The sequence below is a fragment of the Charadrius vociferus genome, unplaced genomic scaffold (assembly GCF_000708025.1).
Source record: "Charadrius vociferus isolate BGI_N301 unplaced genomic scaffold, ASM70802v2 scaffold43, whole genome shotgun sequence".
Lineage (NCBI taxonomy): Eukaryota > Metazoa > Chordata > Aves > Charadriiformes > Charadriidae > Charadrius > Charadrius vociferus.
The window spans coordinates 4,429,014-4,445,262 of record NW_009648043.1 but is presented as its reverse complement, the minus strand read 5'-3'; the positions used below and the strand labels follow the sequence as shown (position 1 = coordinate 4,445,262).

Here is a 16,249-nt window from a genome sequence, read left to right as displayed (position 1 = left end):
TGCATGAGCACCGGCTTTACCAGCTCTACAGTTACACTGTTTTTATGCCAAGCTGTTTTAGTCACCTACTAATCCATGTCAGCAACAGCATGAAGTTCTCTTAAAACAAGGCAGAAGTCTGAGAAACAGAGTCTATACACCTTCTCTTTCAGCAACCAGCTATAACACTGCATGTATACTTTAAATCATAGCCTGGTAATAATTGCTCTGCTTTTCTAATGGAAACATTTAGTTTGGCAGAAACATTTTCTAATTTATAATTTGTTTTTATCTGCTTCAACATTTCCGTTGTGAACAAGAATCCCTGTTCTTCCACATCAGGGGTGCGTGCAGACATCGCTTTAAAAAGCAGGAAAGCCTATATGCCCTGCAGGTGAATGGGGACAGAAAACTACACCCTGAGGAATAAAAATCCTGTTTACAAGCAGTATTGGTTATTGACATTTCCATTTGTTCCTTTACAAGACCTAAGGGAGGCTTGATCATTCTCAATCAAATACTTGCTATCACACTGTACTGTTGCCTGCTTCCAAAAACAGCAGGTTTGCTCCTTTGCTTTACCTAACTGCACTACTCCTGGCATCTCTTTGACACCATAATGAACCAATCCAGAGAGCAACAGCAGCAGAAAAGCACCCTCTCTCCATCAATATGGATAGTTTTCTACCAGTTTATTTCTCATGAATGGACTCAATCACAGGATCAGATAAGCACTAGAGTTGGAACTGGGAATATGCAGCTGGTGAAGCAAAAATGATTTTTGGATATAGAAAATCATTAGGCCAGTTCAGCTCATATTTTTAAATTTTTTGTGCCATTTTTAAGGATTCAAGCCACCTAAGGTCTTCTACAGAATTAGATTACTTTTTTTCTTTCTTTCTTTTTTTTTTTTTTTTGTCACAGACTGAAGGCAAGCCTGGGATGATGTTGACTTCCTGCCACCTAAGTGTCAGGGATTATTAAAAGGATTTTCAGAACCATTCACAAAAAAAGTTTAACAGGTTAAAAAAGAAAATCTTCAAGAATTGACACTGCATTTTACAGAATATACTTTTTTAGGGCTGAAAAAATATTTCAACATTTCACTAGTACACTAGGATTGTACTTGCAATCTGAAATAAATTTGAGAATACTGTAAAATGTACATGTACACTTGGTAATGATAAAAAACCTAACTGTATCTTGATGCAGGCAGTTGTTACAGAATCCTCTTTTCATAAAACTGGATATTGCATTGCTTCATACAAGACAGGAAAATTGCTTTAGAAGTCATTACTCTGAAATCTGGTGTTCAGCAAGATGGTGGTGCTTACTACTATTTTTTAGAAAACAAAATACTACTTAACCTCCCTCAATCCCTCTATTTTCAGCACAGCCTTCAGCATAGTAATCTGTTTTAAAATGGGTCCACAATTTAGAAACTAAGAAAACCTCATATAAAATTTAAGTTTGACAGTGTTAAGAGGAAGCGGCACACCTGTGGATCAATACAGCCAACAGCGACGTGCAACAAAGTTCAACAGGGTCATAATTTGGCATTGCCTAAAGATATACAACAGATGCACACAAAGACACAGAGCTGCAGCAAGTCACCAACTGAGCTGGAATATGGAGCTTCCTTATAAATACACCAGGAGCTATTTCAAAGTAAGCCAAAATTATTTTATTAAAAAGTTACCTGAAAATATTTGTTGGTATGATCAAAGCCTTCTTGCAAGCGTTTCAAATCCTCCTTCTGCAAATGGCTTGGTAGTGGAGTCTCAGATTTTCCTTTAATGATCTTCAGCAATTGAACAGGCATAGCTGCTTTATCTAAACAAAAATGATAAACAGAGACCTGAAGCTACTCATCCTGTTGAAATAAAGACTAACACTACTTTATATATGAATGCAAAGGGTAATGCAAACAATGTGAATATTTTATGTACAGAAATGCACATTAAGAACCAAGCAGAGACTTTGAATGACTCCTTCCCCAACATAGGTCACAGATAAACAGTCTCTATAATCGCCTGTTTCCCTCTAAGACAATTTGACTGCAAACTAAAATGTCTGCAATTTTAACTTAAAATGAAGAAAAAATACTTACGTACAGATGAAAAAATTTTGATAGATGTATCAAGTGGAAAATAATAATAAAATAATAAAGTGGGCATCTACAAATGGTAAGCACTGGAAAAAGGCTAAGAAATGTATGACCTCTTGTTTATTCTCACTGTGCTAAAAGTCAATGAAATAAATTCTTGGTGACATCACTGTTCCAATGAGAATGGGGGAGAGGAAGATTAGTCTATTATAGTGAAGTTACACATATGAGAAATATAAGAAAGTAATGTAGCAATAAGTAGTTATTGCTGTATTTTTCTCATTATATGGTCATCTCGTTCTTCTTGGGGTATCTTTGGGTTTTTGCTGTACAGTTTTTATTTAAAGCTGGTATCTATAGAAAAGTCACAGCATTATCAATCTTCTGGTTTCAGTAAATTTTAATAAACTAAGCACAAAACGCTCTCTATTTTCTGAAAACCTAGCTGGCAGTATTATAGCCACAGTCCTAATTTCAGACAGGGTTTTAGCAATCTTTATATGGCAGTGAAGACCAAAAATAAATAAATAATGTATTTCCTATACTTTAGGATGGACACAAAAACTTGGTATTCTACTAAATAAAACTTAAAGTACATTTTCATTTCAGTTAGGAAGTGCTTTTTCAGTGCTAGACAGACTGAAATCTTAGAAAACATTCACTTACAATTAAATGGAAATGGGAAGCCATTGTCAAACGGAAACACCACTGGATCATAAATTATAAACATAAGTCAATTCATATAGGTGCAGACACCCGGCAATATTACAGACATTCTTTAAAAAAATACCAGATTCTTCAGAAAAATCAAAATTTCACCTTACTGTCAATCCAGTATCCAAGCATACCCAATTTCACTTACTGCTCATGACTATTTCTCTAGTTCTGAATGACTCCATCCTTCCTCCTTTCCCATTTTCCCAGAAACTCCCCAGTACAGTTATTCTTGAATAAAAGAATTCACATTCAGTAATGAGAATTCTATAAGATACTTTTCAAGTGTATCTCAGCCAAAATGACTATAAGCAGGATCAATGGATTTTTTTGCTCCTAACTTCCAATTTTCATACTTCTCTCTTGTCGTTTGTCCCAGACTGCAGCTTTTCACTTTCCTCTGTATATGACAAAGTAAAAGTTGTCCATAATATACATTAATGTTAAACCTGCAGTTCTTAGAAGACTAGTTAACCTTTCACTAGCAGTATCAGCTTTTCTTCTTAACATTTAAGAGTTAAAAAAGCAGTAATAGCAAAATAACCTCTGGTTTGTCAAGCTATTATATGTAGGCAATAAAATATGCATTTAAAAGCAAAATACATTCTAGCAAGTCTGATAAATACCGTATCTCAAATAAGAAAAATATTAGTGCCTGACTTGAAGGTCTTACTTCAATTTGTAGCTTAGAATTTGAAAACCAGTCCTCATGCACTCCAAAATACTAAGCAGCCCCAAGAACTCAGGAGACCCAGTAACAGGAGAGTATAACAAGGCCACACTGCCATACATCTTCCCTGCTTACAATATATATTCCCGTACTTTACAACCTAAGTCAACAAGCAACTTGCTTCTCTGTAACCTCCTCCCCAGCGTGCATGAAATAAGGAGGCCTCATAACATTCAGAAGTCACAGAGGCTCCAGGAGGCATCGTTACTCAAAATGCCGTACAGTTCGAACAACAGACGTAGCTTACCAAATACTGATGAATAAATTTAAGAACTTGACTACTAAGAAGAGACGACTCAAAGTGTATTACATGGGATACAAGCAGAAATTATATAGGGACAGCTAACTGGACAAGAATTAGTTACAGTTACAAATTACCAACCTTCACCTCAGTAATCATCTGTGTACAGTGTTAACCTGTCCCAACTGCAAAGTAGAACATGTTAGCTTGCACCTCAAACAAACAAATGACAAATTTAAGCCTAATAACTTCAACTTTTGAGTCTTTTTGCCTCATAGAGAATTTTACTCTTCTGAAAGGAACCCAGAAGACAAAATCAATGATCAACTACCTGGACTGGACAGCAGGGTGGGGAGCTTCAACACATCATAAAATGCTAACAAAGCCTCGCTCTTTTACAGGGCTAAAACTGAAACATTATCAAATGTCAGTTACCTGATACAAAACAGCACACACTAAATTCTTACAAGGGTTCACAAATATCTAATTGGAATCTCAATACCCTTCTCCTTCATAACACCCAATGGCCAAAGAGCTAGAAAGACATAACATCCACAAAACTCACCAGTAATGGTGTTGACCAATTTTGTTTCAATGCTGATGTTTTGGTTTGGGTTTTTTTTGGGGGGGTGAGGGGGACACAGCATATTAATCCAGGGTCAACATGTATGACACATTTTTCAGTCCTGCCGTAACCTCACCAGTGAGCTGTAGGAAGCACTGGACAAGAATTCTACCTTCTCACTGTCTGTGCTGTTGACCTTGGCCAGCCCATCGGCACCCACCGAACCACTCACTCACGTCCCTCCAGTGGTACAGGGGAGAGACTAGGAATAGTAAAAGCGAAAAAATTCATGGGTTGAGATAAAGGCAGTTTAATAAGTTAACGAAAAGCGGGGGGATGGGGGGTGGGGAAATACCTTCACAGTCTCTGACCAATGGCTCCCTTGGAAGACCCAATTTAAAAAAAGCCAGTTTTTATTGTTCAGCATCACTCTATATGGTGTGGAATGTCCTTCTGGCCAATTCACGTCAGCTGTCCCAACTGTGTAGCCTCCAAACTTCTTGTCCAACTTCAACCTACTCTACTCACAGTGGGACGCAGAGGGAGAAAGAGGGAAAGCCTTGGTGCTGCGCAAGCGCTGTTCAGCCACAACCGAAATATTGGTGTGTTATCAACACTGGTTCAGTCACAAATCAAAGACACATCGCACCACACATGCTGCTATGAAGATGGTTAACTCCATCCCAGACGCTATATTTCCACTATATTTCTCTAAAATGTATCCAATGGGATACAGCGACACCCCATGGAAAGGATGCATACTGGAGCAGTTTGTGAAGAACTGTAACCTGTGGGAAGAACCCACACTGGAGAAGCTCATGAAGGACCGTCTCTCATGGGTGGAACGCCATGCTGGAGCATGGGGAAGAACATGTGGAAGGAGTGGCAGAGATGAAGCATTATGAACTGACCACAACCCCCATTCTATGTCCCCCTCTGCCACTTGGGGGAGGAGGTGGAGAAGTCAGGAGAGAAGCTGAGCCCAGAAGAATGATGGGGTGGGAGAAAGATGATTTTAGATTTGTTCTTATTTCCCATTATTCTACTCTGACTTAATCAGCAATAAATTAAATTAATTTCCCCAAGTTTGAGTCTCTTTTGCCCGTGATGGTAACCAATGAGTGATCTCCCTGTCCCTATCTCGACCCACAAACTTTTCATTGTATTTTCCCTCCCTGACCTGCTAAGGAGGAGGAGTGATAGAACAGCTTGAGGGGCACTCAGGGGCCAGTCGAGGTCAGCCCACCACAGCACAGAACTCGGAGGTGTAACAACAGACAGGTTTAAATTTCTGCTTGAGCTGAAGGAGAGGCAAAAGCCTGGTGTGGAGACGTGGATGCTCTTCTGTCTCTGTTGACTGCATTAACTACTGAAGTATTAGGAGTTAGAGTTTCTATAAAATATTACTAACTGATGCTAAAAATTATGTCTTTGTCTATATGTTTTCAACATGAACCATGACAGCATTGTCATTAGCTTACTAGGATTTCAAGCCTCTAGTGAAAAGAGCAACTAGAAGTCTTACAAAGCTTTTCAGTTGTAAGTATCGACTTCACCCTATGCTCTAGCAGGCTGAGAAGCTGATCTATTCTGCCTAGAAACAGTCAACTTCAAAGTTAATCAGCAATATTGATCTTCATCCAGCAATACTATAATGAGCTAGGGAGATGTACAACATAATGGATTAAAACTTTTTTTATTTTATATTTTTCTCTGTTATGGTACTTGAGCAATTAAATAGACTTTTCTGTTCCCCCCCCCCCCCCCCAAGATGTCTAACAGCAAGATGCATTTTGTTACAATTCAAACATCACTGTTAAAACAAAAGAAACAAAGGAACTGAGCTTTAAAAACTCATACCTCTCTGGTGATTACCTTGAAGTTCCGCAACTCCCTTGCTTTCCTTTGAAAAGAGCCTTTGCCATTTATTTCAATAGGACAGATATTCCACATGTGCCTTCAAGGTTACAAAGGAAAATTTCTAAAAGGGAGCCATATATAAGCTGATGCAATGGGACCTGCCCGTATTATTTTTTTGTTGTATAATCCTACAATTTAGGCCATTTATGTAAATAACATTCAAGTAGAAAACAAGTCGTTGGCTGGTTGTTTGTTTGTTTTTGATTTTTTTTTTCAGATCCTAAACTTCTGTACATATAAAACTAAGGTCAGGTATTTTAACTGCTAAACTACTAAAGTTCCCAGATACTTGTCCTCTGCAATTAAAAAACAGACACGTGAGTATCCAGCTCTAAGGGCTATAAAAGTAAATTTTCAAAACAAACTGATACAGCACTGGCTTCCCAAATATACATGAAGATATCTTTAGTGCCGTCCTTGGTGCTCACAGCTCTCCTGAATAGCAACTAAGTGAAAATAAGTCTGTCAAGTATCTTTGTGTTCTCAAAGGCTGACTGCATAACATTAACAAGAATCATTCCAACTTGAGTCTGCTGCTCAAGAAGCCTGTAAGTGGCGTAAACAGAGTTATTCATAAAGATGGATCGTTCAAAAAAAAAAAAAAAAGGAAGCTGCAAGAAAAGCAGACAGCACAGACAGCATCATAGGATACTCCTGGAACAGGAGGGATGCACAACACACACACAGTAGAAGGAAGGAGGCAGTGAATTACAAACACGTTTTGCCTTCCAATAAGCTGAAAGTGACAAAAATATGGAGAGAGAGAAACCAAAAAAACTTAGAAATTTTAACAAGCAAAGAATTATATGAAAGGATGTACACTGTACGAGAACCCAGAAGTAACACCCTGAAAGGGAAAGCGATATGTAACACTTGCTTAAGCAAGTGAATAATAACACTGAGGACAGCTATGGGCTGAACTTTTACGTGCTGCTCTGCCCTATCCTCTATTTTCTACCTACTAATTTTCTAGATCTTAAATTTCTCACAGTGGAACAATACTTCAAACCACTAGCTCTGTCTTAATTGCATACAGAATATTAATATGTATTCCAAAAGCATAAAAACCTTCTTAAAGCACAGTGCACCAGAAAACAATTGCCTAGTAGAAATGGCTTTGAGTAAGGGTTAACCTTCAACAGAAATAAGCAGTAATTTTAGAACTATTTTTTTTCCTGGAATGAGGACATCATTCCATCAAAACACTGCAGTCACAGAATGTCTCTATCTCTAGGTCCAGAAGCAAGAGAAAATTCCTATAATATATCTGAAGGACTTTACCTCATCCTTCTCACTAGCAGCTTGAGAGTTTAAACACCCACAGACCTGAATTAAACAGCTAGGTATGGTCTGGGGTGCACGCACAAGAAACAAAAAAAGCTTTCAGGCTCAGACCTTTCATCACTTCATACAGAAAGCAAAATAATTAGCATTTCCTTTTAGGTGCAGCTCACCCCAGATATAAGCTCTGAGAGCCTGGTAACTTCAGTGTTTAAGACAAAGTATACACCCAAAGGCTTATGAACTTACAGGATCAAACAGTGGCTCTACAAGAGGTTTTAAGACTGTAATTTTTGAGCTTTGCACTGCAAAATAGGGTGGTAGGAAGAACCCGACCATTTAAGTCTTTTTGTGAAAGCCTCATACCTTCTTTCTCTAGGCTTTCTAAGCGTTTATTACAATTAAAAAATAAATCTTAAATCATGTTCGGAAAAACACCAGAATTTAAACACTCAGATTAGTTCTATCACCTTTCAGTACACACTAAGAATCATTAAGAAACCACAAGCTGCAGTTGCAAGTGAAGTTAACACCACACAGCCACAAAAAAATACAGAACTGTTGACATGAACACCAGTGTAACATGACTGAAAGACAGGAAGAATAGAAAAATAAGCCATGTAGGAAAGGCAAATTTGTTCTTATCATCAAGACAATTCATCACTGTTTCTCTTCTCCAAGCAACATGAAATAGCTAAATTTTGTATGGCAATTAACACAGTAAAGCAGTACAAAGTTTCTAAAAGATTTCAGTACAAAGAGCTGTAGGTAGCAAGCTCTGTATACAAAAATGTTCTCATACACTGTCAATGTTAAACTAAAGGTACCAACGTGCCTTATAATAGTCTAAAGCCCCAGGGAACATTCTAGCAGTGCAAAACATCTTATTAGCCACGACAGACGGATCAAGTCAATCTCCCAATAGAACCAAGAATCACTCCGTGTACATTCTGAACATACAATTTCCTGAATTCTTTTAAGCAAGGAGAATCTCTAGGATTCAGTGAAGATCAACTGAACTTTCACAGATGACAACAAATCAGAAGAAATCAGAATCATTTCACTAGTAACAGAATGATGTCCTACAGACCTCATATACTTGAGGACATGAGGAACAAGTAATATAAGGAAAATAGGGTAATGACAATCAGAGTTAATGTCTTGGGTTTTTTCCTCCCAGATCAAGAGAAACAAGCATTTTCTGGAAGAGGACAGAGATCATAACACAATATTCTTTCCCATCGCCTTTATTTGATGGATAAGCCCATCATATTTGTCTTTCATGTCTAGTTCTCTGAAATACTACAATTTTGCTATTTCCCTCAGTAAAAATTCACCAAGACATACTTAAAAGAAGAAAAAAACCCCAACAAACTAAGCCCCTAATAGCACCCTGAATTATAAGAGATAAGACAAGCTTTACCACTTTTAGTTCATATCCCCCAAAATTCAGAATATAAATGAAATATATAGACAATACAACTCCATTGTAAAAACTGCAAGCCCTTAATCCTCAAAAAAAAAAACAAGACTGAAAAATAAGCCTATTAATATTCTCCATCTTGACTCCAGAATTAACTTCACAGAGAAGGAATTCAAAGTTGGATCTATTTGTATGTTATGGTTTATCATCAGTCCAGTGCACAGGATAGCAGGTAATCAACACCTCTTTGCCTGGATTACTTAGATCCACCCAACATTTGAGCCTTTGCTCAAGCTGAAGATACACACTACCGGGTCCTGACTCTAGCCGTTGATACAACAAATGGACTATCCCTCTGGACCTTCCTCTAGAACACAAGTTTTCTTCATTAACTAATGCAAGATTAGCTTTGGAGCAGAAAAGCAAACACAGGAAGTGAGAGGTAAATTGTAAAGATGACTCCCTTCTCTACAACTTTAGGAATACATGAAAATCACATGAAGGGAATTAAAGTCATTTTGGGAAAAGGAAGCTGTAGCTGTCAGAGGCGTGAGGAGATTCCTCATCTATCAATGCAGATGACACTTGCAGAGAGACATGTAAACTCATTCTCCAAATCAGAGAATAAACCACAGGATTGTGTGGACCTCTGGAGGAAACCTCACCAAAGTTTCATGAAGTATGAAGGCATAGCCAAGAGCATCAGCATCTTATTAATGTGGTCAGTCAAAATGGTAGATTTCTGAAGCCCCTGTAAACACAAATACTAGTCAGTGCAACATTTGGGCTAATTGTGCAAAAGTTAAAGCAATTATTAAATAGGTAATGCCTCACTTCAAATGCGCACACATATGTAGACACAGCCATACACCATATACTTTCTCTGAAATTTTCTCATAAAAATGAACGTTTACACCACTGAACAAAACAGACTCTGCAGAATTACCATAAACTCAATCTATAATGAGTCACAAGAGAAATCTTTTGTTATGCAGCAGTCTTCATGAAATCAAGAGAACCGTTCATAAAGAACAAGGTCTGTAGTCTGGAATTTTTGTAAATCTAATCTTGTAACTTGTGATTTCCTTGAGAATTCTCAGGAGGAGAAAACACCATGTCACCTAACTAAAACAAAAGGAAAAAACAAGTCAGCAGTGTGCACATATTATTCCCTTAGTTCCAAGGCTTCAGCTTGCTGCTGCTACAGATCTTCAGGCACTTCTCTTCTGGACGTAAGCCCTAGGCCATTCCTACTCTTAATAACTTGGCTGCTACTTACTTTCACTAATACAACTGGAATTCTCAGAAAAAAACCCAACCCAAACCCAAAACAAAATCTCCTTTATTAATTTCACATTAAAATTTACTAATCTGATATTGTGAAAAAGGGGCCACAATCAAATGTTACCTGAGGAAAATGGATTCTTAACAACACCATTTTTCTCAACAACAGTTCAGCTCTAGAAAGCAGCCACCCACTGCAAAACAGACTGCAGGAAGACAGGGCTAGAAAGCAGATCTTTTCAGGATGTGAACTGCAATCCTTTCAAAGACTCACATACAGCAGTTGAAGTAAGTTCTCTAAAACCAAGAGCTTAGGTGTATGAGCACAGATGTCCTAACAGCAAAAATTTCTTTTCAGTACAGTCAGTGTCGAGGGGAAAGGGAAAAGGGGAGGGGAAAGGGAAAAGGGGAGGGGAAAGGGAAAAGGGGAGGGGAAAGGGAAAAGGGGAGGGGAAAGAGAAAAGGGGAGGGGAAAGGGAAAAGGGGAAAGGGAAGGGGAAAGGGACAGGAAAAGTTCTAACCCGTAAAGCACTGTGCTTGTCAAAGCGGGGACACAGCAGAGACAGTGAGTGTGCAAGGCAGCTCAGGGAGGGAAGGTAACTGCAGCTCTCACAGTGGAAGGCAAAGCCTCGCAAGGCGCCAGGGCGGCACAAGGCAACGGCACGGGCTCGGCCCCGCGGCCAGGTCGAGGCGGCGGAGCCTCCGGGCTACGAGAGACCCTTCTTCCACAGCCGGACCGCCCTGCCCGCCCGCTCCCCTCAGCCCCGCCGAGCCGGCAGAGCACCCCGCCAACGCCTTGCTCCAGCACAGCCGCCGGGGTGGCGGAAAGCACCCCGCAGGCCCGCCGGTACCTGTCTCCGGGCGGGGAGCTCCCGCCGCGGCAACCGCCGACCCCCACTTCCGCCCGCACCGCGCGCCCGCCGCCCACTGAGCATGCCCGGGCGGTCCGCGCATGCGCACCGGCGGCGGCAGCCACCCCTCCCGCCCGCACGGCCGTTGGCCCGCCCAGGGGCGGTGCGAGCGTACGCTGTGCGGGGGCGGGAAAGCGCTGCCCTGGGCGGGGGGCGGAGAGAGGCGGGAGCTGGCGGAGGGGATGATGGCAGCAGAGGGAAAGGCGGGGGAAAACTAAGCGTGCCTTCGGCCGGCCCGGCCCTGTGCCCCGCGGTGGGGCGGCGAGGCCCAGCAGCGGCCATGTCGGTGCAGGCCCGCTGTGCCCGCGCTGAGGGCGGCCTCCTGCCGGCGTTCCCCTGCTTCCGCTCGGTCTGCCGGCGGGTTGGAGCCGGTCCGAGGCGGCGCCCCTCTCTCAGCCCTCAGGGCAGGGGGTTCCCAGTGCCTTCGGGGACCAGGCTGATGTTGGGTGGCCGGTAAAAGGTTTCGATTGGGTACTAGGAAAAACTTCCTGACGGAAGGGGTTGTCAAGCATTGGAACAGGCTGCCCAGGGAAGTGGGGGAATCGCCATCCCTGGAGGTGTTTAAAGGATGGGTAGACGTGGGGCTTCGGGATATGGTTTAGTGGTGGGGTTGGCAGCGTTAGGTTGATGGTTGGACTCGATGATCTTAAAGGTCCCTTCCAACCTAGATGATTCTATCATTTTAAAATGTGTGCGCCGCAACCCAGTTCGTGCACACTTGAAAGCTGTCACCTGCAGAGGGTTAAAAAATACAGGGGGGGAAAAAACCCCCGCTGCTTGCTGGTGGTGGCAGTTAAATGGCAGGAGGCATCGGGCCAGGGTTTGAAAAGCCTCATTGTCAGAGGCCCAGGGTCACTCAGGCTTGCTGATGTTTGGATGCTGCAAGCTGACACATGCCAAGATGCTCTTTGCATTTCTTGCCAAGTCAAAATTGCAGTATGCATGGCTCAACATCACAACAGCAAGGCTTCTTCCTTTAGAGATTTCAGCTCTCCGGTACCTCCGACATAGGTCTTCTGCCAGCCTGCATTCACTCTTTCACTTTTCTTATCTCTGCCATCCTGGATATCTGGGACAGCTTTCTTTTTCTTGTTTCTCATCACTTAGTGACTTTAAAGAAGTCCTACTGGAAATATTTTTTTTCTTTTATGTCTTTTCTTTCACAATGCTCCCTCTATTTTGGAACTGTTATAGTTAAGTTTTGGAAGTGTTTTACACTTTGAATTAAAATTAAATTAAACCCCAGGAACTTAAACCCATCTGTGTTCAGGAATCCTCTGGAGGGGGATTCACTGACATTTACATTTTGTAGTCATTTTCATTGTTGACAGCCTTTTCTGTAACATGTTTCTTGGATCGTCACTGTTTTCAATAAATTTTAATCCTATACTTTCTATTTGGCATTAATGTAGCATGCTTATTTATAAGCAAAAACATGACTAAGACCTTGTTATACAGGCATGATAAAAATAGTCCACAGTCAGTTAAGATGGAGCTGGGAATTTGAGCACACCTGGTTACCTGGAGGACTAAGGATCTGGCTGTCTGAAGAGCCAGCTACAGCAGAGTAGATAGGCGTCACTTAGTGTCACTTGTGCATGTCCTTTGCTTCCATCAAAAGGTTTAGAGAAACCAACTGTATTTTCAGACTAAAGTTCTGTCAAGTGGGCATTTCTGGTGGAATATAGTAAGTCCTCTCTTATGACCTCTATTTTTAAATCTACACTTTGAAAGCAGTTTTGATCACAATTAAAAATTTATTAGCAAAAAAAAGTTGATAAAGTGGCGAATGGTATAATCGGGAATGAAACATTTTTAGAGCGTCTTACCAGAGTGTCAAAAACACTGGAAAACGTGAAAAGAGTGCAAAGCGGGGGAATTCTGCTTTAACCCACTGATGGGTTTCTCTTTTCTGTTCTGTTTCTTTTTTTCATGTCTGTAAAAGATCTGCTTAGCAATTATAAAAATCGTGGAAAGCTTATACATTATAGATGAATTAAATTGAAATCATTTGGAAACAGCAAGTTGCACTCCTGAGTAATTTAAATGGTTGCTTGAACTTCTCATATTACTTCTCTCATCTTTTGCTGCTTCTGTTCTCATCTACCTTTTCTAAATTCACTATTAAATTCTTCTATAAAGTCAACTCAAACCTAGAGAAATTTGTGTTTTGTATGTGCTGTCCTGTATAAAATGAAAAGAAAAATCAAGGAGAAGCTGTATATAAACAGAATTTTGATAAAAGAAGCTAGATGCCCGTTTTATGTGTTGACAGAACAGTTGTTGGGTCTGTCATAAATTTAGCCTGAAATCTAGTTTTCTTTAATTTCTAATACTGTTGTGTTTTTGTTTTTTTTTTTTTAATAATAGTCATCCTTCTCTTGAGTCATTCATTCATTTTTCTTCAAGAAATGATCCAGTTTCTGCTAGTAGGATATTACAGTCAATAGGAGAAATTAGATGAACAATATATTGAATTACATTACATCAGAAGGTGATTTTTAATGTACCAGTAAGTATGTACTTTATGTTCTCATGCTACTTCCAGTAATCTTGAAATGTGCTGCAATTTACATGTATCTGTTGTGGTTTAACCCCAGACCATGCAGCTGCTTGCCCCATCCCACCTGGGAAGAGGAAAAGAATCAGAAAAATAAGGAAAACTCATGGGTTGAAATAAAGACAGTTTTATGGGTAGAGTAAAAACTGCACACACAAGCAAAGCAAAAAAGAAATCCATTCACTGCTTCCCATCAGCAGGCGGGTGTTCAGCCATCTCCAGGAAAGCAGGGCTCCACCATGCATAATGGTTACTTGGGAAGACAAACACCATCACTCCGAACGTCCCCCCCTTCTGTCTTTTTCCCCACACTTTATACTCTGAGCAGGACATCATATGGTATGGAGTATCCCTTTGGCGAGTTGGGGTCAGCTGTCCTGGCTGTGTCCCCTCCCAACTTTTTGTGTTCTCCCATCCTACTCGCTGGTGAGGCGATGTGAGGAGCAGAAAAGGCCTGGAGAGCGTAGCAACAACCAAAGCCACCAGCGTGCTACCAACACCATTCTCATCCCAAATCCAAAACACAGCACGATACCAGCAGCTAGTGAGAAAGTCAACTCTGTCCCAGAAGAAACCATGACAGTATCATAGTAGAAAATAATACCTCTGCAGAGGGGGAAAAAAAACCCAACACCACAAAATCCCCCACAAGCAGAATTCTGATCTTGAACTTGATGTGCCGTGTGACTTTCAATAAATCATGTTTAAAGCTTTTACTACTAAATGAAAGCTTATAAATAAATAACAACATGGTAGCTTTATTTCTTGAACTTGTGTTTCGAAATGGGAGGTTGCAAAGAGGGTCCACAGGTAATTGATGCCTGTGCTCCTAACCACTTTAGGAATTCTTGAAAGCTCCAAATACAACCGGAATTCTGATTCCACTGAAAATAATGCAAACTTTCCATTTACTTCAGCAAGACTAAAACTTCCCCCTGTGCATTAAAAATAAGACATTGATCAAAGCTTTCAGAAATAGAAGCTGTATACATTAAACTAATACCTAGTCACAGGAGCTCCTGGTGACTGTTCTCTTAATGAGGCAGGAAACTAAATAGGTGTTTGGGAAACAAGCCTCAAGCTCATGGTTTTTTTCATATTTTTGGAGTCATTTGAAAATCCCGAGCAACATTTTCAAGTGTGTTCCAAAAAATGCATTGCAATGGCAGTCAAGTCTATAAGCAGTACTGAAAATTGTATCTATTCGACCTTGTTTTCCTCCAATATCTTAGTAAACAATAGCAAGAGAATTGTCCTGTAGGAATATGAGATTTCTCCATTAGCAGCTGTGTTGGTATAATGTTTTTTAAGTTCAGCATGAGACGTTTCATAGGCTGCTGGTACAATGTTAAATGTGAAGTGTGTACTCAGATTCTAAATAATGCAGCTCTCAAAAGGATCAGCTTTCATTTCATTTGAGAGCTATTGTAAAACGATTTCCAAATGCCTCCGCAGCTGAAGGCAGCCCTTTTCTACTCCTTTAAGTTCACTTTGATGACAGCACTTGATTTTTTAGTAGACTTTTGTGGATAGGGGCCAAATTCAGTCAGTTGTGGGGCAGAGATGATTTGCAGTACATCTGAAATGATGTGTTGCATGTTAGAGTTGATAGGCTAATAGAACTTAAAAATCCTGATTAATTAAAATTACTGAAATGATTACAGTATAAATGTTTAATAATTTCTAGATGATTTCCAAGAATGCACTTTCACTAATTGCGTCTTTATAAACATAGTTCATATGCAATGAGTCAATAAGAAATCATATGATTATAGCGTGCTTCTCACTAAAAACTGCTGTGCCTAAATGATTTTCCTTCTGTAAAGGAGAGTCAGATCCATGGGGTTTTGTTACCACTGCTGGCAAACCTGAAATGCAGAGGCCAGAATTAGAGTCTCTTGAAATAAATATATACGAAGTACTGAAATAAGTAATTCTTAGTTATTTGTATTGTATTAGTGTTCTATGTAATTGAAGCTCACTTACATGGATATAGCTTATGTGGATGCAAAAAATAAATAGAACATACATTTAATAGGTATTTAATGGGTACATTATGATAATTTAAGAAGCAAGATTTTCAGAGGAGGATAAACCTTTTATTAGACCAAAGTGTATAGGTTATAGCTGTACAAGTTACATGACAGCAGTGGAACACTTTCAGAGCCTGTTGTTGGTATTTCAGTAGCTCACTCACAGAGCAGATTCACGACTGGCTCCCTGACCAGAAGCAGCCAGCTTTAAATAACTTAGTAATGGAATAGTGGGTGAAGAAGACTCATTCTGGGGAGGAGACAATATTCTCCACTATTTAGGGGGTAAGGAAAAGAAATGGGAGAGGATCCAGGGAACAGCAAGAGACTGAACGTAGGCAGAGGTGTGAAGAAGGTCTCCACTGTTGTGATTCTGGAGACATCTCTGCTAGTGGCAATTCTGTGGTTCAGCAACTCTAAAATATGTCTGAAAATCTCCTAGTCTTCTTGTAAAAGAAGGTGATATGTGATACTTGAATTGTCTCACAACGGAATAGTTCT

General features: G+C 40.2%; 1 protein-coding gene across 1 annotated transcript in view; it reads right to left on the bottom strand.

Moving 5' to 3' along the window:
- Positions 1-1,801, bottom strand: part of POT1 (protection of telomeres 1) — a 64,672-nt gene extending 62,871 nt beyond the window's left edge. The window contains exon 1 of the mRNA XM_009883657.1: positions 1,679-1,801. Coding sequence (XP_009881959.1) covers positions 1,679-1,801 — 123 coding nt within the window. The remainder of the gene's footprint in view (positions 1-1,678) is intronic.
- Positions 1,802-16,249: the final 14,448 nt, after the last annotated feature.